The 27031-nt window shown below is 42.6% G+C and overlaps 1 protein-coding gene across 2 annotated transcripts; it reads left to right on the forward strand.

Annotated features, from left to right (window-relative positions):
• The first annotated feature begins 215 nt into the window (after window positions 1-215).
• Window positions 216-19136, forward strand: LOC131193198 (hepatic lectin-like). 2 transcript variants are annotated; one of them, XM_058173143.1, is made up of 6 exons: window positions 216-302; window positions 3686-3790; window positions 9071-9103; window positions 10137-10288; window positions 15313-15425; window positions 18323-19136. In XM_058173143.1, the coding sequence occupies exons 1-6, from the start codon at window positions 284-286 to the stop codon at window positions 18456-18458; spliced, it is 558 nt and encodes a 185-aa protein (XP_058029126.1). In that variant the 5' UTR covers window positions 216-283; the 3' UTR covers window positions 18459-19136. The 2 variants fall into 2 exon arrangements, with proteins under 2 accessions (XP_058029126.1, XP_058029127.1); XM_058173144.1 differs by lacking the exon at window positions 10137-10288 and adding an exon at window positions 12303-12454.
• The last annotated feature ends 7895 nt before the right edge of the window (window positions 19137-27031 follow it).

The raw sequence follows: 27031 nt of genomic DNA on the forward strand, positions 1-27031 counted from the left end.
TATGAGTTAGAGACTCAAACTCTTCCCAACCAACATCTCAAGATTGTGCTTCAGGCTCCTTGACAGGACCCACCCAGTAAGAGCCCAATTCTAAGCAAATTTCCTTTTTGAAATTTCTAAGAAGCAGCGATGAAAGAGGGGGAGCTTAGGCATTATATTTAAGTTCCTCAATTCAACCTATAAAAACCCACCGCAATCGTGAGCTCATTGCACAATGATTCCCACCAATGACTGCGAACAGCAAGTGAGAGATCAGGAATATTTAACAGAAATCAGAACGCACATGCCAGCAAAAATGATTGGTAAATACTTATTATTGATTCAATTTAATGGTTGGGGAAAGACTTTGGTTTAGCATAAGAATAGAATAGATAGAATAGAATTCTTTATTGGCCAAGTGTGATGGGACACACAAGGAATTTGTCTTTGGTGCATATTCTCTCAGAGTAGATAAAAGGGGGGGGGGAAGAAAAAAGAGGGGGGGGGGAAATATATTCATCAAGAATCATAAGATAAAACACTTAGTGATAGTCAAAGGTTACTAATAAACAACCAAATCATACTAGGAAACAGAACAATATAAATTGTATAGATACAAGCATCAAGGTTATAGTCAGAAGTAGAAAGGAGATAGCTGATAGGAAGGATGAGAAGAATAATAGTAATAGTCTTAGTAAATAGTTCGACAATATTGTGGGAATTAGTTGTTTAGCAGAGTGATGGCATTCAGGGAAAAAGCTGTCCTTGTGTCTAGTTGTTCCGATGTGCAGTGCTCTATAGTGTTATTTTGAGGGTAGAAGTTGAAACAATTTATGTCCAGGATGTGAGGTATCTGTAGATATTTTCACAGCCCTCTTTTTGACTCATGCAGTATGCAGGTCCTCAATGGAAGGCAGGTTGATAGCAATTGTTTTTTTCCTGCAGTCCTAATTATCCGTTGAAGTCTGTATCTGTCTTGTTTGATTGCAGAACCATAATAGCTCATTAGCTGTGCTTGCCTGGGTTAAAAGGAGCTACAATGTCATATTTATCATAAAACTCAGTTAACACTAGAGTTAGAGAGGGCTTGCTTTAACTGAAACAGTTCCAGGATCATTTGGGATGAACTAAATGTTAGGGTTAGCCTCCCCCAATTCTGTGATGGCTTTATCCTCAATTATTTTATTTATTTTTATTTTGTCACAACAGTATATATAAGCATAAGCATGAAGTAACTATATAATATATAGCATATATATAAGTATGTAATAACTATATAAATTGGATATAATGAAAGGAAACAGTAGGACAGGAACGGTAGGCACGTTGGTGCTCTTATGCACACCCCTTACAGACCTCTTAGGAATGGGGTGAGGTCAACAGTAAAGAGTTTTTGGTTAAAGCTTTGGGGATTTTGAGTAGATACCACAGAGTCTGGTGTTGTTGTTTTTTCTGAGTGATTTTTCAGAATAGCAAGACATTATGAAAAAAAATTATTATTATTATTATTATTATTATTATTATTATTATTATTATTATTATTATTATTATTATTATTATTATTATTATTATTATTATTATTATTATTATTCGAATTTATATACCGCCCTATCTCCCAAAGGACTCAGGGCGGTTCACAGGCATATAAAACATCAATATACAAATTAAAATAATCCTTAAAAAAAATAGTTCCTCCTAGCTGGATCAAGGCATTCATTCCCTGTTGCTTGCTTTCAGCTCACGGGGGTGTCTTAGCTGGGATACAAGGGCCGTCTTTTAATCTCAAAATATCTTTCCATCCCAGATTAAATGGCTCTGGAATAGTATATTTCTCTAATTCTTTTATTATAAGTTCATTAACTTTGAAATTACATTTTCGTTAATAATTGCATTGAAGCTTTTAATAAACGTAGCAACAACTAATGCAAACTAAGCTAGAAAAAAGGAAAGTTCAGAAGATGCAAGGAAAAAAAAGAAAAGAAATAGAAGTAGAAAAGAAAAGAAATAGAAGTGGAAAAGAAAAGAAAAGAAAAAGACCACAAAATGCATAAACTATTATACTAAGTTTCCCTCCTTCAAAGTTACAAATTTTAAAAAAAAACTCTTCTTCCCATTGCCTCACTTTTATCTATCCGCAGTCCAGAAATCATCTTTTCAATCTTAGTTCAGCAAAAAGTCCTTCACGAGTTACCAGAAATATCAAACAAATATTTCATCCCTTATCAAATTGTCCCACTTTATATTCCTTTTTCACTCTGCGCAATCTTAACCTTTAAATCATTCTTATGGCATCACAGGATTTGGTCTTTCATCACTTGTTGGCATTTAAAAGAAATCTTCAAAGTTTTTACCAGGCTTCTTTGTAAATCCTATAAAGGGCCATCATCCAGGATTTCTTGCCACACCTGTTCCACGTCCAACTCCTTTTCTTGATTTGTCTTTTGCACTCCCATTTTAGTAATCTCAATTTTGTTGTCCTCCATCATATAAAAATTTCTTAACATTTTTCTTATCAGCTTCTAAAAGTTTATCCACTGAGATATTAGCTATTAATATTTCAGTCCATATTTTTAAAAAATCTCTTTAAGATAAGAAAAAGTTATAGCCAGTTTAGTCATTTTATCTCTTTTTTCCCTGGTCCTTTAGTTCCCTGTACTGTCCAGTCGTAACCCTTAATAAAGCCTCAGTTCCTAATATGGGTTTAGTTTCCTTTCAGTCATTTCCCATCAGTATATTAATTAATTATATACTTGTTTTTCAAATCTTACAGCAAAAATATAATCAATCTTTCAAATCTCTCTGGTCTTCCAATCCATTTAAAATATTCTTACATCAACATCCTCCCCCCCCCCTTTTTTCCCCCAACGGCATATTATTTTAAATTCTTTTAAATATTTTAAATTTAAACTTTCTTAAATCTGAAGAAGGTAAAACTCATTAGCTACCAGATTAAGCTCATGGCTTTGAAAGTCTCTAATACCCACAAAATTTTAACAAATCGTGAATTTAAATTTAAAAGATAAACAAGGAGTGGTGAAACAGAATTATTCTGTCCCTATTGCATCGTTCTAAGCCTATGATTTCAATACATTTTTACACATAGAATAGGTGATTAAAATATGGCATCCATTATATTTTTGACATGTTACCTACCTCCTTATTTTATTGATTTGTAGCAAGAAGCATAAACCTGACTCTAATTTGGATTAACTTTCTGGGCTGGAGAAAAATTATAAGATTATAACATATGCCCTGTATTTAAGATTAGTAGTATGATGAGTCAAACTTTTCAGCCAGAAAATATTACTTTGGTGGCATCACTGCTCAGTACAGAACTAAAGGGAAAAAAATAACTCAAAATAAACACTGTTGTTTTCTTTCATTATTGCTTGGTTATTTATGTTTCATAGCAATCTGCTTATATAGAAAACTATATTATTTGCTTTTATACAGCAAGACCACATAGTCAGGTATGCAGACATTCCTAACATTAGAAATTAGAAATATTACTAAAACATTATAGTAGAGCATTTCCTATCCAATGGTTTTATTACATAAGGAATTTTGAAAGCACAAATACTGGAAATAATGTTCATGTTAGATTCTACTATTCTCTCTCTCCCTCCCTCCCTCTCTCCCTCCCTCTCCCCCTCTCTCCCTCCCTTCCTATCTCTCTCTTTCTCTCCCCCTCCCTTCCCCCCCCAAGACAGATATATCCCACAGTGGAAATGGACATCTTCTATGACTTATGTGCTTCTGGCCATTTCTTACCTGCTGATCTTCATATTGTTTGGGCTTGTGGCATCCAAAGGTAAATCAACTATTTTGATTTCTGATATACTGTGTGGGCTTCAGGACAAAATGTTGTAGAAAGTGGCTTTAAAACTCTCTCAAATTCTTCAGTATTCTAGAAAGAGCAAGTTACTGAACCCACAAAACATACCTTAATTTCCAGCTGACTTGGAACAATATAGAGCCATGTGTATCAGGAGACAAAATATAAGAGTCAGCTTTACAGCTAATTGCTATATGTTATAATCCAAAACTGTCTTTGAGAATAAGTTTTAAATCATGGTTTGCTGAATACAGAAAAGTCATGCAGGTAAGTAAAATAATGGGGATGATTTAGTTTTTTACAGTTTTGCTTTCATTTCTTCTGTCAATACCTTCAATGGGAAGAAAAACAAGCCAGAAATAAGCCAAAATTCTGTGTTCAGACAAGGGACTTACCAATCAATTGTTGTAGATATTTTATTTCCTGGCGAGAATAAAATGCAATGCAAAGAATTAGTCTGCAGATGGATTTATTTTATCAAGGGTGAAATCAAAAGAAAATCATCCTTTTACAAAATGGATTGAAAGAATTAAAAATTGAAAGAAATGGATTGAAAGAAATAGCTCTTCGATGCTTCTTCTCATTCTGCCCTTCAGCTACATCATTATGTATTCCTTATTAAACATGCCATCTGTATATGCAAAAGCCCAATCATATAAGTACCTTATTTGGAACTGAGTCAAGTACATTCCAGCTGCTTTTGGCAAAAGGCCAGAGGCAAGCTGAAAAGTTCATAATGAGTTGAGAAGTTCATTTGGCTCTGCATAGTTCATTTAATACATTGAGGTTTGATCTAATAATTAATTGCTAGAAGAGTTGCCATATGTAAATAAATAAATAAATATTAGAACAGTTGTACCAAACCTACAAGGTCTGGCCTATGTCTACAATTTCTGCTTTTTCCATATTGCGGCAAATAAGATGTACATAGATACTGTGTTTCCCTGAAAATAAGACTCTGTCTTATATTTTTTTGAACCCCGAAATAAAGGGTTGGCCTTATTTTCGGGATATGTCCTATTTTCAGGAAAACACGATAGATAGATAGATAGATAGATAGATAGATAGATAGATAGATAGATAGATAGATAGATAGATAGATAGATAGATAGATAGATAGACAGGCAGACAGACAGACAGGCAGGCAGGCAGGCAGGCAGGCAGGCAGATCTGTGTGTGTGCATGTTATACTACGACTTGCCACAGCAAAATCATATTATTTTAAATTGCAACGTTGAAAAATATAATGCAATATAGGAACCATTCAGTCAATAAAACCACAATTAGGCAAAGCAAATCATGATTAAAAATACACATAAATTAAGCCATAGAAGGAGAACAAAGAGAATTTTAAGAACTCCAGAGGTAGATTAATTGCAATGAAATATCATAGAAGGTCATCTAATCCAGGGGTCTCCAACCTTGGCAACTTTAAGCCTGGAGGACTTCAACTCCCAGACTTCAACTCCCAGCAAGCTGACTGGGGAATTCTGGGAGTTGAAGTCCTCCGGGCTTAAAGTTGCCAAGGTCGGAGAGCCGTGATCTAATCAGGACCCTTGAACCACAGCTTCTGTTGCAGAATTGTAAAACAATTCCACTTTCCTACCCATTATTTAAAGTATATTCTGCCCAGCAGAGAGTTACGGTTGTGCTAAATGCAGTCAAAGCACTTGCAAATTAGTCCACAAAACCACTCATGCATCTGTATATACTTTATATGTCTCCATGTCTCCCACAGATGATGTTTCTATAATTTATTTATTTATTTATTTTATTATTTAAATTTTTATACCGCCCTTCTCCCGAAGGACTCAGGGCGGTTCACAGCCAGATAAAAAATACACAATGATACAGTATAAATACAATTAAAATACAATTAAAAAACTTATTAAATTGGCCAAGATTAAAAAATTTAGGATAAAAACCCATTAAAAACCCATAAATTTAAAACTAACCCAGTCCAGCGCAGATGAATAAGTGAGTTTTAAGCTCACTAATCTACAAAAAACATACAAGTAAAATAGGGGGAGGGGGGAAAGGGGGGAAACTCCCCTCTTCATCCCCACCAGCTTAAAATCAATTTTATAAATTTTATCACCCTTTCTAAATAAAGCATAATCTCTCTCCTTCCCATGGCTGACCTTTTAAGTAAACATAACAAAATCCAAATACTACGCCAATCAATCTTTGTCAGCAAAGGTCCAGTAAGGGTAACCAGATATCATTATTTTCCATTTTTAACTCTATAAGCCAATCTTATAAACTTTCCTGAATTTGTAAAATTATTCTTTAACTTTTTTTTTAAAGTCCCAATGGTAATTGCTGATCATCTGTGTTTCAAAGTGAAAATCCTTCAGAAGCACAACAGATTTCTTTTGTATTAATGAGTAAAATCTATCCTTTTGTTTGACGCTTCTAAAAAAAAGCTATTTTCAAATCTTAACAGAGTTCTGTTGTATAATCAGAAGGGGAAAAATATCCAAATCAGTTTCCTAATTTAATATCTGTTCATGTAATTTAGGGAATGTCATCCATCAGATCCATTTCAATTATATTTAAATATCTTTTCAAATTAATTTCATAGACATCCATTGCAGCTCCTTCTTGTTTTACCATTTTATTAGAACATGCTCTGCTTTAGCAAGCATTTGTTCCATTCTGTCCAAAAGCTTGGCTGAATGGTATTGAGAAATGTGTACTAAGGATTTATGCTCTATTACTGTCCAGCCTTCAAGGTCTCCTTACCATTAACCCCCTCCCCCCAAAACAGTCTCCATTTTCTCAAATGAGAAAAGATCATCTAAATAATTGAAAAATATAATTTAAAATCCCTCTGGTCCTTTAATCCATTGTTAACTCTCCAAAATCTCTATACTAAGCATCCTTTTGTTGCATAGTTCAAAAAAAAAATCAATATAGTTATGGATATAGTGCTTGCAGTCTGAAAAGTCTTAAGCTCTCCAATATACTGTACATTTTTTAAAATCTCCAAAAGTGATTAAATATATGTAAGAATCAGTCAAGCTTAATGTCCATATAGCTGCTTTGCAAATGTGAGCTTGATGCAATCCCAACTCCAGCCATTCCACTCATACACCAATCATAAGAATGACAGTTTCCATGGTCTACTTATGAGGAATGGCCATCCAGAGTTGTAAATCTCACCTTTCTTTTGGAGAAATTAACACCAACTCAGATTCAGCATCCAGTCATGATTCCCCTCACAAAATCTGCCAGCCAACGAAAGCTGGCAAGACATCAGCTTAGGGGTGGGCTGCTGGGGTTTTGCAGGGGTTCAGGAGAACCTCTAGCGAAGATTCTGTATAGTTTGGAGAACTCCAAAATCCCAGTCCTGGCTGGCCCCGTCCACCCCGCTCCTCCCAGGAGTTTCACACAGTTTGTTTTGGATGCAGGTAAGCGAAGGGCATGCACAGAGGCTCAGGGAGTATGAAAAATGGGCCTACCAGAAGTTCAGGGGGCCAGAGTCCAGAGGGCCTCCAGAGCCTGAAGAAGCCATTTTCGCCCTCCCGGAGACTTGAAGAAAGCCTTCAGAGCCCAGGGAGGGCAATGCCCCTGCCGCCGTGGTGCAGGAGGCTGATTAGGCCTCACCCACCATGCAATTTCGCAAATATTAAGCTCTTGTATTCAGATGGAAGATAATCTTGAAGAAATTAATAAAGCTAATTTAGAGTTGCAAAGGAAAATAGAGGAAATTCAAAAGAATCAAAATAATTGGAACTTAGATAATAAGATGGAAGATATACAGGCAAAGGTAGATAGGGCAGATGAAGAAAGAGTAATATTACAATATAGATTAATGGAATATGCTATAAGGGTGAGGGGATTGAGGCAAAATAGGAAGGAAAATTTAAAAGAGATTTTTATGCAAGCCTTTGCTCAGATAAAGGGTGTGGAGCCAGAAGACTTTGAGATTAATATTGAAAGAATTTATCGTGTTAATTCTTGGTGGGCAAGACAAAATAGATTACCGAGGGATGTGGTTATTTATTTTACAACTAAAAAGATTAGGTATGAAATCTTGCAAGCCTTTTATAAAAATAAATTTCAAATATTGGGACAAGATATAAAAATGATGAAGGAAATTCCTCCTAAAATGTTAAGAAAGAGAAGAGAATTTGCTTTTTTAGTGGATGAGTTTAAGAAACATCAGATATATTTTAGATGGGAAGTTCCAATGGGTTTGTCAGTGAATTTTAGAGGCAGAAAGTATTTTCTTAATTCAGTTACGAAAGCAAGACATTTCTATATTAATGTTTTAAAGAGTGGAATCCTTTGTTGTTAGATGCTAAGTTAATTGGTTTGGAAATGATGGAAAATGGAGGGGAGGGGAGGAATGTTTAAGATGTGAATATGATGATTATGGTTAATTTTTGGAATTGATTTGTTTAGGATACAAATTATAGGATTTTTGTTATTTGCTATTTGTATGGTATAAATCTATGGGATGATATTATTTAATTGTGAAGGATGGAAAGTAAAATTTATGAATTTAGATAATGTGGATGTAATGATTTTAATTGTTTACTGTTATATTGTGGATGTAGTTTAAATGTTTATTTGTTTTAATTGACACGTTTGTAGATAGTAAAAGTTATGAAGTTAAGTTGGAAATATTGTATTTGAGAGATTTTATTCGTAATGATATTTGATTGATGGAGTAGTATTGGAAGATTGGACATTAAATGTTATGACAATTGAAGAAAGATATAACTGATGAAAATTTGAATTTGAGAAGCTGGATTGTAATTTAAGAAATGGACTTATGAATTTTGAAGAAATATACAAGTGGGAGAAAAAATTTGAATTTGAGAAGATGGACTAATTTTTAAAATGGGCTGTAAGAAGAACGGACATTAAATGTTACGACAAATGAAGAAATATATAACTGATGAAAATTTGAGTTCGGGAAGATGGACTGTAATCCCTTGCTAAAATTTTTGAAGCCCACCCCTGCATCAGCTCACCATAGTGCTCACAGGACGTGCCCTGAAAGGCATGAGTTTATCAAAGCATAAATATATTAATGGAGGAGGAGAGAAGGAGAGAGAGCAACTGTAATTCGTGAAGGACACTTTCCTTTGAAGGTTGAGACCTATGGTGTAGAATTCAAAAGTTGTTACAAAACTAACTCCAGGTCTAGATCTTTTTTTCAGAGTGCTTAAGATCCCTTTTGAATGTGGTATTTTTATTCCTTCTCAACTAGTAATATTATTGTGTACATTTCTATTCCTACAGGAAGCAGCAAATGGCAGCAACAGCTAGAAAGCAGTAAGTAATTTTCAAGAAGTGAAAATTGTTGGGTTTGAGGCAGAGGTGGGTTTCAGCAGGTTCTGACCAGTTCTGGAGAACCGGTAGCAGAAATTTTGAGTAGTTCGAAGAACCGGTAGTAAAAATTCTGACTGGTCCCACCCCATCTATTCTCTGCCTCCCGAGTCCCAGCTGATTGGGAAGAAATGGGGATTTTGCAGTAACCTTCCCCTGGATTGGGGAGGGAATGGAGATTTTACAGTATCCTTCCTCTGCCACGCCCACCAAGCCATGCCACACCCACCAAGCCACACCCACAGAACCGGTAGTAAAAAAAAATTGAAACCCACCACTGGTGTCGGGGGTTACTAATTAAAGCAGATCCCAACAGAGCCCACAATGGAGCCTTTTAGGAAAATAAATATCAACACAGTGCATTTTACACACAGGATTGTACTCTGGCACCTCAGTTTTAACCAAGTAATTTCTTTGGATACCATGTGATCCCAGAAAACTTGGCAAATAAAGTAACCCTTCTAAGCCTCTGTACCAGGGTCCCCTGAGTAAAAACGCAATCGCTGCCTTGAGGATCAAATTCCACCATAAAATCGGCTTTTCACAGTAAGTTGTTGCTTAGATATGGAAGGGATCTGGAAGGTCTTCTAATCCAACTCTCTGCCTAGGGCCATCATTTATTTCCACTACAATTGTGGTTCAGGTATCTCTAAAGCAATTCTGTTTCCCTCTCTTCAAAATTCTAGCATGGTCTCTTCCTCTTTCCAATGTACTAAATAATTTACTGAGACTTAAGTTTATTCCTTTGAGTTCTTCCAGAGGGAAACACTTAATTCACTCACAACGCTGTACTTGGTGCACAGCTGAACTAGTCTTCCAGTTCCCGGCTGTTCATATCCTACAACAGACTTAGTTTTCCTGCTTTTCTACTGCAGAAAAATTACATGCTTCCAAAATGCCAGTGCGATATAGCAGACATCTGCACCAAAACCTCTGGCAGCCAAAGCCAGAAAAGTTCTTTTATTTTCTTCTTTGCCAGTGTACCCATGTGGAGCCAAAAGCAGAGAATGGAAACATTTTGACGGGGCGTGTTACTTCTTCTCCATCGAACAAGTTATTTGGCACACAGCAAAGAGTCATTGTGAAGAAAAGGAGTCAGAATTGGTAGTCATTGCCAATCAGGTTGAACAGGTAAGGATCCTGGTATTTGTTTGAGAGAAGGTGTAGGTTTAAAAGTTCCTATCAACTCCTGACTAGCTATGTTGTGAGGGAACCAGGGGTGAAATTCAGCAGGCTCTAACAGGTTCTGGAGAACAGGTAGCGGAAATTTTGAGTAGTTCAGAGAACCAGCAAATACCACCTCTAGCTGGCCCCAGAGTGGGGTGGGAATGCAGATTTTGCAGTATCCTTCCCCTGCCACATCCACCAAGCCACGCCCACAGAACCGGTAGGGAAAAAATTTGAATTTTACCCCTGGAGGGAACATTTTCCCCCACCCAATAACTTCTCTGTTACACATTATTGCCATTTTGTCTCCTTGATTTTTGAAAGACAATCTACTGCCTTTTTTTCCCCCTCCTTGATTTTTGAAAGACAATTTACCCTAGGGTAAAAAAGCAACCAGGAGTTGATTTACATTGAATACATTACACAGGTAAAATATGCTTAGATATGTCCTCTGGTGCATTTTCAAATAAAGCAAGATGATCTATACAAAGCACTCCTCATTACACCAGCATATTCATTAAAACTGGGAGATTTTTTTTTTGATTTTTTTTTTCGTTTTGGAGAGCAGATTGCAGGATCTAGATCTTGCGCCATTGAATTTTGCCATGTCACCGAAAAAGCAACATCACCTGTATGATTTCAAAGGTCTTCTTTACAAAAACAAAATATCTGTCCAAACAAAGCCTTTCCCCTCAAAGATATACACCTCTTGGAATTCTAGTCCTGCCCCTTCCAGTAACAGCATGAAACCGCTACGTTGCCTACCACGATGTAATCACAAACAAAGAAATAATCTAACAAGAACAACCAAAAGGTTGTGGGCCTCTATGATAAACAACAACCGTAACTGTGAACTCTTGACTGGGTGCTGTAATATTAGGTTATCCGTGAAGAAACGTTGTTGCGGATTCTAGTCAGGAGTATAGTCCTGGGACATGGCAAATCAGCTCATTGTCACAAGAGAGCCCATATGCTATATATGTTCCAGAGGTGGGTTTCAGCAAGTTCTGACCAGTTCTGGAAAACCGGTAGTGGAAATTTTGAATAGTTCGGAGAACCGGTAGTAAAAATTCTGACTGGCCCCACCCACATCTATTCTCTGCCTCCCGAGTCCCAGCTGATCAGGAGGGAAAGGAGATTTTGCAGTAACCTTCCCTGGATTGGGAGGGAATGGAGATTTTACAGTATCCTTCCTCTGCCACGCCCACCAAGCCATGCCACACCCACCAAGCCACACCCACAGAACCGGTAGTAAAAAAAAATTGAAACCCACTACTGATGTCGGGGGTTACTAATTAAAGCAGATCCCAACAGAGCCCACAATGGAGCCTTTTAGGAGAATAAATATCAACACAGTGCATTTTCCACGCAGGATTGTACTCTGGCACCTCAGTTTTAACCAAGTAATTTCTTTGGATACCATGTGATCCCAGAAAACTTGGCAAATAAAGTAACCCTTCTAAGCCTCTGTACCAGGGTCCCCTGAGTAAAAACGCAATCGCTGCCTTGAGGATCAAATTCCACCATAAAATCGGCTTTTCACAGTAAGTTGTTGCTTAGATATGGAAGGGATCTTGAAGGTCTTCTAATCCAACTCTCTGCCTAGGGCCATCATTTATTTCCACTACAATTGTGGTTCAGGTATCTCTAAAGCAATTCTGTTTCCCTCTCTTCAAAATTCTAGCATGGTCTCTTCCTCTTTCCAATGTACTAAATAAATTTACTGAGACTTAAGTTTATTCCTTTGAGTTCTTCCAGAGGGAAACACTTAATTCACTCACAACGCTGTACTTGGTGCACAGCTGAACTAGTCTTCCAGTTCCCGGCTGTTCATATCCTACAACAGTCTTAGTTTTCCTGCTTTTCTACTGCAGAAAAACTACATGCTTCCAAAATGCCAGTGCGATATAGCAGACATCTACACCAAAACCTCTGGCAGCCAAAGCCAGAAAAGTTCTTTTATTTTCTTCTTTGCCAGTGTACCCATGTGGAGCCAAAAGCAGAGAATGGAAACATTTTGACGGGGCATGTTACTTCTTCTCCATCGAACAAGTTATTTGGCACACAGCAAAGAATCATTGTGAAGAAAAGGAGTCAGAATTGGTAGTCATTGCCAATCAGGTTGAACAGGTAAGGATCCTGGTATTTGTTTGAGAGAAGGTGTAGGTTTAAAAGTTCCTATCAACTCCTGACTAGCTATGTTGTGAGGGAACCAGGGGTGAAATTCAGCAGGCTCTAACAGGTTCTGGAGAACAGGTAGCAGAAATTTTGAGTAGTTCAGAGAACCAGCAAATACCACCTCTAGCTGGCCCCAGAGTGGGGAGGGAAAGGAGATTTTGCAGTAACCTTCCCCTGCCATGCCCAAGCCATGCCCACCAAGCCATGTCATGCCACACCCATCAAGCCATACCCACAGAACCGGTAGTAAAACAAATTTGAAACCCACCACTAATACGTTCCTATTGCCTATCTACACTCATAGCACACCATACTGATGCAAAGTGATATTGCAAGTCTGATAGAACTAAGAATAATCAGAAGCTAAGATGGGTGACATGGGGATAATTAGAGACTAAATGAAAATTCCCGGTAATCTTAACTTTAAAAAAAAGCATGAGAACATATAAGATAGAAATGGGCCACCTTTTCTTCGTTTAGTATTTGCTTTTTAGTCTCAAAGAGGAAATTGAGTATATCTACATGGGGCAACCCTCTTCCCAAAAGAAAGCTATGTTGACCTGTTGCCTTGATCTAAGCAAGGGACAGAAAGTCCTTTCTGATATTGCAAACTACATTTCCCAAGATTCTTTGGAGACGGGAGGGAAATGAGGTCCAAAGCTCCTACAAAGTTGCAGTTTCAATAGGAGGTCGTCAGAGCTAAGCAACGCTTCCAGCATACGTATGGCTACTTCTTCTAAAAGAAACAGAAAATTTAGTAGCCAATAGACACATGCAGATATGGAGTCTATGCCATGTTGAAACCACACTAGACCTCACTTTTGAAGAGCTGAACTGATTTATTTCTGGCTTAACTGCATTGTAGAGAAACCTACTAAGAATCTAAATGTTGTGTTAACAGATTAACAGAGTTGGAAGGGACCTTTGCAGGTCATCTAGTCCAACCCCCTGCCTCTACCTAGGATCGAACTTGTTACTTTAAGTCACTGTAGCCCAATTTCCCCATTGAAGGGAACTCTTGCTTTATCCCTCTTTTCTGATCCTGCCCTTGAAATCATGTCAACATCTTTGTGGTTGCCACCAGCTTAGAAAAACAAGCCAGACTGAAACTGAAGTTTCTGTTTCCTACTTCCCCTAGAATACCATACTGACTTGGAAAGGACCAAGCAGTTCAGTTTGTTTATTTTTATTTATTTCAAAATTGTATAAGATAACCCAGATCTGTAAAGACTGGATAGCGTACAGTAAAAATGATCATTCATGACAACCCCCCCCCAAAAAAAATCATTCAAGATTTTCAGGGGGGTGGGTTGTTTTCTTTTTCTCTGTGTGAAGTGAAGGTCAGATTTTCAGAAGGAGTAGAGATTTCCTTTCTCATAATATTTCTGAGTTGGTAGAAATAAAAACAATCACAAATTGCCTTCCAACTGCTTTTGATGGCTTGTGGAGTAAAAAGAGAGCTGATATAGAAATAATAGAAATGTCCAGTTCAAATCTCACCGGGCTCAAGGTTGACTCAGCCTTCCATCCTTCCAAGGTCAGTAAAATGGAGACCCAGACTGTTGAGGGCAATAGGCTGATTCTGTAAACCGCTTAGAGAGGGCTGTAAAGCACTGTGAAGTGGTATATAAGTTTAAGTGCTATTGCTATTGCTGGCTCTGGAAGACTAGTTTTTCAATCTAGAAGTAACCCTCAAGCTGTGATTCATGCAAAGGTGCAATGGGCAGCTACTTCAGTAACAAGAATGGGATCACATTCCTTCAGATATCACTAAATACAATTCTCAACAAGCCAACCAATGTGGCCCATGGCGAAGGATGCTGTGAATTATAGTTCACAACATCTGGATACCCACAAATTCCCACTTGTAAATGACACATGGTGTTAAAAAATGTAACAGAACTCCATGGGAGAAGATTATTGGTTGATATAGACCACGGCTGTCAAACTCAAGGCCCAGGGGCCGGATGCAGCTCAGAGGGTACTTAGGTCTGGCCCGTGGGGCCGCCCTGGAAACAGTGAAGGACTGGCCCACAGTGCTTCTGCCAGCAAAAATGGGGTCCTGAACTCAGCCTTCTGCAACCCTCTGCCAGTGAAAATGTAGCTTGGGAGGGCCAGAGCTCCATTTTTATCGGGAGAGGGTTGCAGGAGGCCATGGCAGCCGAAAACAGAGCTTGGGAGCCTGTTTTCACTGGCAAAGCATTCGGGCCACCACAGGCACCCCTACAGGAGTGACATCAATCTGGCCATGCCCACCCCAGCCCCCCGAGGTCAAACACAACCCTCAATGAAATCGAGTTTGCCACCCCTGATATAGACCCTTACATTTTGTTTCACATTAATCTATTTCAGCCCACCATCTATGATTAAGGTTGCTATACTAGAATATTCCAGAGATATGGCTCCTCCCTAAAAAAAAAAGAAAGAGAGGTGGTTTCTTCCATGTTCTTTTTATGTGGGAAAGAAATATAGAACTGATGGCGGAAAAAGTCAAGAAAACTGCAATTGGAAGATGATGTTTGTCAAAGGACCGTATTGAATGAGGCAAATCAATTTCATAATCAAAGCTTTAACAAGATAGTCTCTTACACACATATATCAGAGTCGTGGTCATTGAATCAACCAAAACATATTTTGGAATAAGCATTTTAGGAAGGTCTGGTAGTACATGACTGTAGTTAATTACTATGAATACAGGTAAAAGAGTTCTTCCAGATGAATTCAACTTAAGTATTTTGTAACACTGTTATTATTGCTTTTGCTGTTATAACTTTGATTCCTTCTTCCTTCCCCAAATTTTGGCACCCTAGAATTTCCTCCAGGCTGAAACCAGGGGTGAGCGCTACTGGATTGGACTCAGTGATCACAATGATGAAGGGCAATGGAGATGGGTTGATAGCACAGACTACAGAACCAGCTTCAAGTAAGACAAGCCTATGCAATGCACTTTTCATAGCTTTCATATGGTACCATTAGACAGGTGTTTTAACAAATTTCCTGAATTTTCCATTCTGAAAAAGCAGAAACACAAGTTTCATGTGTAGCTCCTTCCCTGTTAAAAGTATTCAACACCCTAAACCAGCATTTCTCAAACTTGATCACTTTAAGATACATGGACTTCAACGCCCAGAATTCCCCAGCCAAAATCCTGGCACTCTAAAATTCCCCACCCAGAATGCTGGACTGGGAATTCTGGGAGTTGAATTCCACAGTTCTTAAAGTGGTTAAGGTTGAGAAACACTGCCCTAAATTAATAGGCATGAACTCTGCCACAAAACTTAAACTTCCATAATGTTTGGGAGAAAAGACTAACATAGGACAGTGGTTGGTATCTTAAGCATTCCTTAAGCAGGAGTAGAGAACCTGTTCCTTCATAATATTATTAAACTACAACCCAGAGCAATCCCAACAAAAAATATGAGAATGGTGGCTGTCAGAAAGAGAAGTGCAGAAGCTCCTAGAAGTCCAAGAACCTGTTGTCTTAAAATGCTGCCATTGGACTGGGCAGGAGGAAAAGAACTGCATGTAGAATAGCAGAGAATCTATTCTAAATATTCCATTCTTCTAAAGTTAGAAGAATAAGGAGGCCAAGTCTCTGTTGGCACAAAGAAGAATTGTCTCTGTTTCCGGGGTGCTATTCAGCAGGTTCTGACAGGTTCTGGTAGCGGAAATTTTGTGTAATATGAAGAACCGGCAAATACTACCTCTGGCTGGCCATAGAGTGGGGAGGAAATGGGGATTTTGCAGTATCCTTCCCTGCCATGCCCACCAAGAAACACCACGCCCACTAAGCCATGCCCACAGAACCGGTAGTAAAAAAAATTGTATTCCACCACCACTCTGTTTGTAGTGACTAGACATTGCATATTACACAATTCTATGCTGCACTGAATATTTTTTAATCCATCTTCCTGTTTTCTTCCTCACACCTTCCATTTAACACCCATCTGCATAAAGAGTGAACTTTACTGCACAGAACGTTTTCATAAGATCCCTATAAAATATCTGACTGTTACTTATGGTACTTTTGTGACTTTCAAATACCATATTGACCAATACAGTATTGACAAATAACTGGCAGGAGCAAGGAACCAAGGTAGAATTTATTTTTTTAAGCATACTTTCAATCAGCAATACATTAGGGAACCACTGGGGGGAAAATGCAGTCACCCTTAAAACAATGTATAGTTGATCTACTTGAAGGGACAGTTCAATGAGATCTTCCAAATGAGGGCAACCTCCATATATACTCATGCAAGATGAGCCTGTTAGTCATGTGACTTCATAACTGAGTACTTGCAGTTATGAGCAATTTAAGCAGCTGGTGCTCTTGGCTATCTTGCTTATTTCCTGAGACCGTATCAGAACAGTGACTGGGATAAGATAAAGGAGATCATATAGAGAATTGCCAACATGCTACCAGTAAGCATTTAGTAGGCAACGGAGAGTAGTCAGGAAGGGCAAATACTGAATGGTTGGAAGTTCTATGTGCATTCTAGAGACTTACAAGTCCATGCCCATGCTTATAGATTCCTGATGTTTGAAAATAGCCAAAGCAACTCCGATGCTCTGGCCTGAAAAGATAGTGGGATGAAAAAAAGGTCATCTAACAATGGCTTTAATATCAAATGTTTCTCCTACAAGATGGCCTCACTAGTGAAGAGGATTAGTTGACCCAGTTGATCACTAGAAGCAACCATAGCTGCTAGTTCTCCATGTTTTCAGCTATTCCTTCTAACTAGAGTAAAGAACATAGTGAAGTTTCTTCCTCTCTCAAGAAGATGTTCAGTTTGGAGCTGAATAAGCAGAGAGACGTTCTAAAAATCCTACAAAATCTGGAATTCACCCATTCATTTTTCCCTACTATCCTTGCTGCTCATTCATTGCACATATTTTTGTCAACCACCTTCCCTTTCACTGCTAGCTCATCTAAGATGAACAAATAGTGTTAATAAGGAGAACACGGAGGCTCAGCTAGCTGGCAGTGGACTTCTACTGAGCCTTGGTCATTGACAAGAGGTCAATAATGTCAACCATTAGGGATACATTTATTCACAAGTAAGAAGTAGAATGAAGAAAGTTATGAAGATGGGAAATGTGGGAGATAGTGGCCACCCCAAATCATTTTAATGAGGTAATTTGCATTTAATCCCCAAGAAGCAGCCAAAGGTGGGATTACATATGAAAAAGATTTTAGGAGTTTAGGTAATAGCCTCCAGATGTTGCTGAATTATAATTCCTAATAAACCTCAATATTGATTATGATGGCTAGTTAGTACTGTTGGCATTTGTAAATCCAGAAAAGCACTAATTCCATGTCCTTGTATAGCTTCTAAGAGTCAGGTGAGGAAACAGTCTTTTCCATAGATGAGAAGACAACGATATAAGATGCAGGACATGGTGTACAGGTAGATATTGTGTTAACATTAAACCAGGCCCAATCTGGCAGATCCCCTGCTGAGCTTTGAAGGCCTACATATGCTTCCTGAAGTTTCATACTGAAAAACATACTAGAAAACAATAGAATATACATGACCAGTGGTGGGATTCAGCCAGTTCGCACCACTTCGGGAGAACCGGTTGTTAACTTCCTGAGCAGTTTGGTGAACTGGTTGTTGGAAAAAATCATTAGGGCAGAGAACCAGTTGTTAAATTACTTGAACTCCACCACTGTACATGACTGACCCAAAGCCACCACTGGAAAAGTACAGACCTTCTGCGTTAGGTTATACTTGGCAGGCAGAAGATGATATGGGTGAAAAGGAAAGGCATCTCTTTCTGAATTTCTCTCAGACTAATTTGACTATCTTCCTTATTTAGGAATTGGTCAGAAGGTGAACCCAATGACCACAGCAGTAATGAAGACTGCGCCGAGATCTTTCAGGGTGGCAGATGGAATGACGTACCTTGTAATATGAAAAAGTTTTATGTATGCAAAAAACCTTTATCTTCCTGAAAAATCATGGGCAAAAACAAATTGAAGGAGAAGGAAATCATGTACTTTGGAATCCCAACTCTCCTGCTGGAATGTAGCTATATATTCACACACACACAAAAGCCAGCCCAATCAACTAGCAGAGTAGAGCATAACATAGCATAGCGTAGCACATTATACTTAGAAATGTTGGATGGAGCCATTTTGGTAATGATGAAATGACTATTCAGATCCCAGCATTCTTTGAACATACAAATCAACCAAAGGCTGATATTAACTTAGAAGCATTACCCACGACGTGTAACCATTTCTCAATCTAATTACCGAACTATCTAGAATTCTCTGTAATAATTGTGAAAGAAATACACTCTGAAACCTGCTCAGAAGCCACTGAATCAGAGGTGGGTTCCAGCAGGTTCTGACCAGTTCTGGAGAACCGGTAGCGGAAATTTTGATTAGTTCAGAGAACCGGTATTAAAAATTCTGACTGGCTCCGCCCCTATCTATTCTCTGCCTCCCAAGTCCCAGCTGATTGGGAGGAAATGGGGATTTTTGCAGTAACCTTCCCCTGGAGTGGGGTGGGAATGGAGATTTTACAGTATCCTTTCCGTGCCATACCCACCAAGCCACGCCCACCAAACCATGCCAGGCCCACCATGCCACACCCACAGAACTAGTAATAAAAAAATTTGAAACCTACCACTGTACTGAATATGTTTATTTACCATGTTCCAAGGTTGAACCTTGGTTGTGAAAACTGGTGCCTGCAGGGATAAATCAAGATGCAGATGTCATAAACCAACAGCATACTTTAGCCTATATTAGTTATAGTGATCTTGTTTAATTAAATAATAATAATACTAAGATTGCAGCAGGCATCCTTGTCCATGCAACCAGAGGTCTTCATTGGATTCAAATCTTCATTTGAAATCAGCATATACCTTAGAAACAGTTATCTCAATTGGCACCGAACAGATTGTTTAGTGTGGGGGACAGGCTAAGTCTGTCCATTTCAATCTTCGCCATGTTCCTACCTGTCCTTTTCAAGGTACTTTGCAAAGTTGTACATGCGCCTCCTAATAAACTTCAATTTAGACACATTTTCTTCATGTGTTAGTGCTTTTCTAATAAAGCTAATGATGAGGTACGCTTTTCTTACATACGTATAAGCTCAGAGATACATTTATAAATTTTCCTTTAATGGCAAGTCAAATTCTGTTTCTGAAAGATGTCAGTACATACTCAGATTACATAAAAGGGCAGATTACATCAAAGGGCAAATGAATTTTCTCCATTTCCACCAAGAAAGCCTTTTCCAGCGGCCGGGCCTTTTCCAGCAGCGGCAGCGTCCGCCTACTCAAGGCCGGGCGGCAGCGGCCTGGCTGGGCGGCAGCGGCCCGGCTTTTCCAGCGGCGGTGGCGGCCGGTTTTTTCCGGCGGTTCTCCGGCGGAGGTGGTCGGCGGCCTGGCTTGGCCCTGCTTCGGGAGGGGCCTAGAGCCTCTCTCCCCTTTGTCCCCCCTCGTCTGCGGTGCCGGTGGTGTGAGCAACCTGGCCTTTTCCAACAGTGGCGGCGGCGGGCGGGGTCTTCGGTGGCAGCGGCGGCCTGGCCTGGAGGCTCTTTCCCCCCGGCAGCGGTAGTGTCGGTGTCGGTGGCGGCGGTGGCGGCGGCCTGGCTGGACCGGCTTGGCCAGGGCCTAGCCTGTTGGTGGTTGACTGGGTCCGGCGAACTGTGGCATGACCCAGCAAACCCAGCGGGTGAGTGGCCTATTCCAGCTGGAGGCCTGGCTTAGCGGCCATGAAGAGGCCCGATGGTCGTCTTCTTTGTCATCTTGAAGGTTGTCCACGGGTCCAGGGGACGCCCTCGCTACCATCTAGAGGACGTCTATGGGGGCTTTTTGAGTCCTTTGCCCCCCCCCCGGACTTTTGGAGAGAGATGCCTCGTCGGTGGAGCAGCTTGGCCCATTAGGCGCGTGTTTCGTCCTCTTTGTCAACTTGAAGGACGATCACGGGCCATGTAGGCACCTTTTTACCATCTTCGAGGATGCCCATGGGCTGGCTGCAAGGGGATCTTCTGAAGACCTTTGGTCCCCAGCTGGGGAATTGAGGATGGCCCTGGCCAACCCAAGCTTGTCTATTGTAGGACTATACCCTCCTCCCCCCCCCCCCCGCGCCCATAGACCACCCCTCGGGATTGGAGATGAGGGGTTGAGCTCTGACTGAATCATGGCGGTTTGTTCATCTACCGCCCAAGACCTATATCCCGCCTGTCTTCTACTCGAATTACTGGTGCGTCAATTTCCATCTTGACAGGTCCAGGATGGGTCTGTTTGCCGGACTTTTATCATGCGGACATTTACAGCGGCTGACCTTCTTGCCCTGCGAGATTCTCTCTCGGGTCTGGCCCCACATTATCGAGGGCCCATCTTGAGGACGGGTTTTGGAACCCCGAGAGATGGCATGCCAAAATAGGAGACTCAGGGATTTTAATTAATTATTTTAATAGGGTTTTAAGGGAATTTTAATGGGAATTTTAAGGGAGGTGGAACTGACGGGTCTGGGTTGGAGGGGGGAGGGTAGTGTCGGGTGGGGTGGGAATGGAGATTTTACAGTATCCTTTCCGTGCCATACCCACCAAGCCACGCCCACCAAACCATGCCAGGCCCACCATGCCACACCCACAGAACTAGTAATAAAAAAATTTGAAACCTACCACTGTACTGAATATGTTTATTTACCATGTTCCAAGGTTGAACCTTGGTTGTGAAAACTGGTGCCTGCAGGGATAAATCAAGATGCAGATGTCATAAACCAACAGCATACTTTAGCCTATATTAGTTATAGTGATCTTGTTTAATTAAATAATAATAATACTAAGATTGCAGCAGGCATCCTTGTCCATGCAACCAGAGGTCTTCATTGGATTCAAATCTTCATTTGAAATCAGCATATACCTTAGAAACAGTTATCTCAATTGGCACCGAACAGATTGTTTAGTGTGGGGGACAGGCTAAGTCTGTCCATTTCAATCTTCGCCATGTTCCTACCTGTCCTTTTCAAGGTACTTTGCAAAGTTGTACATGCGCCTCCTAATAAACTTCAATTTAGACACATTTTCTTCATGTGTTAGTGCTTTTCTCTAATAAAGCTAATGATGAGGTACGCTTTTCTTACATACGTATAAGCTCAGAGATACATTTATAAATTTTCCTTTAATGGCAAGTCAAATTCTGTTTCTGAAAGATGTCAGTACATACTTCAGATTACATAAAAGGGCAGATTACATCAAAGGGCAAATGAATTTTTCTCCATTTCCACCGAAGAAAGCCTTTTCCAGCGGCCGGGCCTTTTCCAGCAGCGGCAGCGGTCCGGCCTTCTCCAGGCCGGGCGGCAGCGGCCTGGCTGGGCGGCAGCGGCCCGGCTTTTCCAGCGGCGGCGGCGGCGGTGGCGGCCGGTTTTTTCCGGCGGTTCTCCGGCGGCGGTGGTCGGCGGCCTGGCTTGGCCCTGCTTCGGGAGGGGCCTAGAGCCTCTCTCCCCTTTGTCCCCCCTCGTCTGCGGTGCCGGTGGTGTGAGCAACCTGGCCTTTTCCAACAGTGGCGGCGGCGGCCGAGTTCTTCGGTGGCAGCGGCGGCCTGGCCTGGAGGCTCTTTCCCCCCGGCAGCGGTAGTGTCGGTGGCGGCGGTGGCGGCGGCCTGGCTGGACCGGCTTGGCCAGGGCCTAGCCTGTTGGTGGTTGACTGGGTCCGGCGAACTGTGGCATGACCCAGCAAACCCAGCGGGTGAGTGGCCTATTCCAGCTGGAGGCCTGGCTTAGCGGCCATGAAGAGGCCCGATGGTCGTCTTCTTTGTCATCTTGAAGGTTGTCCACGGGTCCAGGGGACGCCCTCGCTACCATCTAGAGGACGTCTATGGGGGCTTTTTGAGTCCTTTGCCCCCCCCCCGGACTTTTGGAGAGAGATGCCTCGTCGGTGGAGCAGCTTGGCCCATTAGGCGCGTGTTTCGTCCTCTTTGTCAACTTGAAGGACGATCACGGGCCATGTAGGCACCTTTTTACCATCTTTGAGGATGCCCATGGGCTGGCTGCAAGGGGATCTTCTGAAGACCTTTGGTCCCCAGCTGGGGGAATTGAGGATGGTCCTGGACAATCCTAGCTTGTCTATTGTAGGACTATATCCTTCTCCCCCCCCCCGCGCCCATAGACCACCCCTCGGGATTGGAGATGAGGGGTTGGAGCTCTGACTGAATCATGGCGGTTTGTTCATCTACCGCCCAAGACCTATATCCCGTCTGTCTTCTACTCGGAATTACTGGTGCGTCAATTTCCATCTTGACAGGTCCAGGATGGGTCTGTTTGCCGGACTTTTATCATGCGGACATTTACAGCGGCTGACCTTCTTGCCCTGCGAGATTCCCCTCTCTCGCGGGTCTGGCCCCCCACATTATCGAGGGCCCATCTTGAGGACGGGTTTTGGAACCCCGAGAGATGGCATGCCAAAAATAGGAGACTCAGGGGATTTTTAATTAATTATTTTAATCGGGTTTTAAGGGAATTTTAATGGGAATTTTAAGGGAGGTGGGAACTGACGGGTCTGGGTTGGAGGGGAGGGTAGTGTCGGGTGGGGTGGGAGGGTTAGGGCGGGTGATGGGGGTAGCCCGTCGGGAGGGAAACCAGTTCCAGCGCATGCTCGTGGCGACTATCGAATGGGTTCGGAGGTTATGGGGGGGGAGTGTGTTCCTTTGTGTGAGGGTGAGTCTATTTGCACGGTAAGTGGGAGGGGCAGATATGGCGGAAGGGGGATCGATCGACATAGGGGTCACGTTGCTCGATGTATGCAGGCGATCGCGTGCCCGATCCCCTGACTTCTCCTGCCTCGGATGGTCAAGACCCTCAGAGCCTGGGCCTCGCCTGATGTTATGCAACGCACGGTCCGTGGCCAATAAGGCCCCCTAATACATGATCTGATTCAGGGGTGCCGCGGATATTATAGGCGCACGGAGACCTGGTTGGGCACTGAAGGGGGTGTGCCCCTGGTCGAGATGTGCCCACCGGGTTTCCGTGCATTCCATCAGCCGAGGGCCCAGGGTAGGGGTGGAGGGGTGGCGGTTGCTATTAAAGAGAGTCTAGAGCCGAGGGAGGCCACTGTACCTCAGATTGCCGGGTGTGAATCCCTCTTGTGAGGTGGGGTCATAGATGTCAGATGGGCTTGCTGGTCGCGCACCTGGCTCCTTGCTGCGTGACAGCTGCCCTGCCCGAGCTCCTGGAGGTGCTTGCCGGGTGGTAGTGGAGACCCCAGACTTTTAGTCATGGGGACTTTAACTTGCCACCTGCCGCCTCGCCATCGACGGTACCCCGGGAGTTCTTGGCCTCCATGACGGCCTTGGACCTGACTCAAGTAGTGGATGGCCCCACTCACATCGGGGGAGGCACACTGGACCTGATTTTTGTCTCTGGTCAGTGGTTGAGAGATCTGGACTTAAAGGAAATAGTCATTGAACCTTTGTCATGGTAAGATCACTCTCCTTCGCCTGGACTTTCTGACCGCTACCCAACACCGCAGGGAGACGGAACCATTACGCTGGTACCGCCCCAGGCGCCTGATGGACCCAGAGAGGTTTCGGACGGAGCTTGGGCCACTTCCTGAGGGTCTGGCTCACGGCACGGCAGAGGAACTAGCTGCAGCCTGGGAACGGGCTGCGGCTGGGGCTTTAGACCGTGTCGTGCCTTTGCGGCCTCTGACCCGGCGCAGATCCCAACCGCCCTTGGTTCTCCGAGGAGCTGAGGGGATGAAACGCCGGAGAAGACGCCTAGAGAGTTCCTGGAGGTCCAGCCGCTCAGAGGTTGATCGGACACTAGTTAGATCCTATACTAGGACCTACCTAGTGGCACTGAGGGAAGCGAGGCCCTACGCCTCCTCATTGCGCCGGCAGATAACCGCCCAGCTGCCCTGTTTGGTGACCCGCTCCTCCTTCACCAGGGGAGCGGGATGACCCGCTGCGGGACGTGCTGAGGAGTTTAACGGTTATCTATACGATAAAATCGCTCAGCTTAGGGACGGTCTGGACCAAAATTGTGGCGATTCAGACGGGTATCTGAGGGCGGTCTTGGTGATGTTGTTTGGGATGAGTTTGACCCTGTGACTCCGAGGACATGGACAGGTTGCTGGGTAGATTGAATGCCACCACGTGTTTACTGGACCTGCCCTCCTGGCTGGTGCTGGCCACTCAGGAGGTGACACGAGGCTGGCTCCAGGGATTACGAGTGCTTCCTTGTTGGAGGGAGTCTTCCGCCGCCTTGAAAGAGGCGGTGGTGAGGCCCTCCTCAAGAAGCCTTCCTGGACCCGGCTGTTTTAGGTAATTATCGTCTGTCTCCAACCCGCTCGCGGCGAAGGTTGTAGAGAGTATGGTGGCATATCAGTTTCCCTGCACCTGGAGGAAACTGTCTATCTGGACCTGCTCCAGTCCGCTTCCGACCCAGTTACAGCACTGAGACGGCTTTGGTCGCGTTGGTGGATGATCTCTGGAGGGCCAGGGATAGGGGTTATTCCTCTGCCCTGGTCCTATTAGACCTCTCAGCGGCTTTTGATACCATCGACCATGGTATCCTGCTGCGCCCGGTTGGAGGATTGGGAGTGGAGGCACCGCTTATCGGTGGTTCTCCTCCTATCTCTCCGACCGTCGCAGATGGTGTTGACGGGCAGAGGTCACCCCGCGCGCCTCACTTGTGGGTGCCGCAGGGGTCGATTCTCTCGCCTTCTGTTCAACATCTATATGAAGCCGCTGGGTGAGATCATCAGTGGCTTCGTGTGAGGTACCAGCTGTACGCTGATGACACCCAGCTGTACTTTTCCACACCGGCCACCCCAATGAAGCTATCAAGTGCTGTTCAGGTGTTTGGAAGCTGTACGGGTCTGGATGGGGAGAAACAGGCTCAAGCTCAATCCCTCCAAGACGGAGTGGCTGTGGATGCCGGCATCCCGGTACAGTCAGCTGAGTCCGCGGCTGGCTGTCGGGGGCGGGTCATTGGCCCCCGTGGAGGGGGGGCGCAATTTGGGCGGTCTCCTGGATGGACGGCTGTCTTTTGAAGACCATTTGACGGCCGCTCCAGGAGAGCTTTCCACCAGGTTCGCTTGGTGCGCCAGTTGCGCCTTTCTAGACCGAGATGCCTTGTGCACAGTCACTCACGCCTTGTGACGCCTCGCCTGGACTACTGCAATGCTCTCACATGGGGCTCCTTGAAGGGCATCCGAGGCTGCAGTTGGTCCAGAATGCAGCTGCTGGTGATAGAGGGAGCCCTCGTGGCTCCCGAGTGACACCTATCCTGCGCAGGCTGCACTGGCTACCTGTGGCCTTCCGGTGCGCTTCAAGGTGTTGGTGAACGCCTTTAAAGCGCCCATGGCATAGGGCCGGGTTACTTACGGGACCGCCTGCTGCTACCGAATACCTCTCACCGACCTGCGCCTCACAGAGAGGGACTCCTCAGGGTGCCGTCGGCGCAACAGTGTCGTCTGGCGACACCCAGGGGAAGGGCCTTCTCTGTGGGGGCTCCCGCCCTCTGGAACGAACTCCCCCCAGGACTTCGTCAACTTCCGGACCTCTGAACCTTTCGCCGCGAGCTCAAAACTTACTTATTTATCTGCGCTGGACTGGGTTAGTTTTTTTAAGTTATGGGTTTTTAATGGGTTTTATCTCCAAATTTTAATTGTGGCCAATTTAAATAAGTTTTTTACTAGTATTTTAATTGTATTTATAATGTATTGTGCATTTTTTACTTGGCTGTGAACCGCCCTGAGTCCTTCGGGAGAAGGGCGGTATACAAATTTAAATAATAAATAAATAATAAATAATAAATAACGTTAAATAAATGAAAATGAAAACTAATTTTCTAACTTAGCTAAAGATCTCCAGTATCACCAATAAGTGGGACTGCTAAAGAAAGGAACTGGGGAAAATTACTGGGGAAAATCTACTTAGATAAAGCCTAATGCCCATTATTTCTGGTGCGTGTTTTTCTATTCAGTGAAAAATCATTCCTAACCATCTTCTCTATGGTCTCTTTATATATACCTGAACACTGATTCTGTATCATGTCTCCCCTACATTTTCTTTTTTTCAGACTGAACGTGCTCTTTCAGCTTGTCCTCATATGGCGTGTCCTCAAGCGCTGGTATCGTCTTTGTTGCCTTCTGAACCTGCTCAATCCCATCAATGTCTTTGTGAAAATGTGGTGCCCAGAATAATATACAGCAGGGGTCTCCAACCTTAGCAACTTTAAGACTTGTGGACTAACTCCCAGAGTTCCTCAGCCAGCTTGGCTGAGGAATTCTGGGAATTAAAGTTCATAAGTCTTAAAGCTGCCAAGGTTGGAGACCCCTGATATACAGTGTTGCAGATGCAGTCTTACCAATGCAGGGAATAAAGTCTTCACATGTCTTTGATACGGATAAATATGTTCCCTTTTTATAAAAAACCCCAAAAACAAATTATTGAACATTATAGCATCAAAGTTCGCATTAAGAATATCTCCAGAACTGCCCTTCTAAACCAAAATTCACCCATTTCATCTGTAAATCCTCCACTCACCAATACACAAATGGAATA

Source organism: Ahaetulla prasina, chromosome 2 (genome assembly GCF_028640845.1).
Source record: "Ahaetulla prasina isolate Xishuangbanna chromosome 2, ASM2864084v1, whole genome shotgun sequence".
NCBI classification, from domain to species: domain Eukaryota; kingdom Metazoa; phylum Chordata; class Lepidosauria; order Squamata; family Colubridae; genus Ahaetulla; species Ahaetulla prasina.

Bases quoted from the DNA above. Each gene is read 5' to 3' on its own strand.
- LOC131193198 (XM_058173143.1), top strand. The intron at 9,104-10,136 runs GTAAGTAATTTT...CTTCTTTGCCAG, and splicing joins GCAGCAACAGCTAGAAAGCA to TGTACCCATGTGGAGCCAAA. The intron at 15,426-18,322 runs GTAAGACAAGCC...TTCCTTATTTAG, and splicing joins GACTACAGAACCAGCTTCAA to GAATTGGTCAGAAGGTGAAC.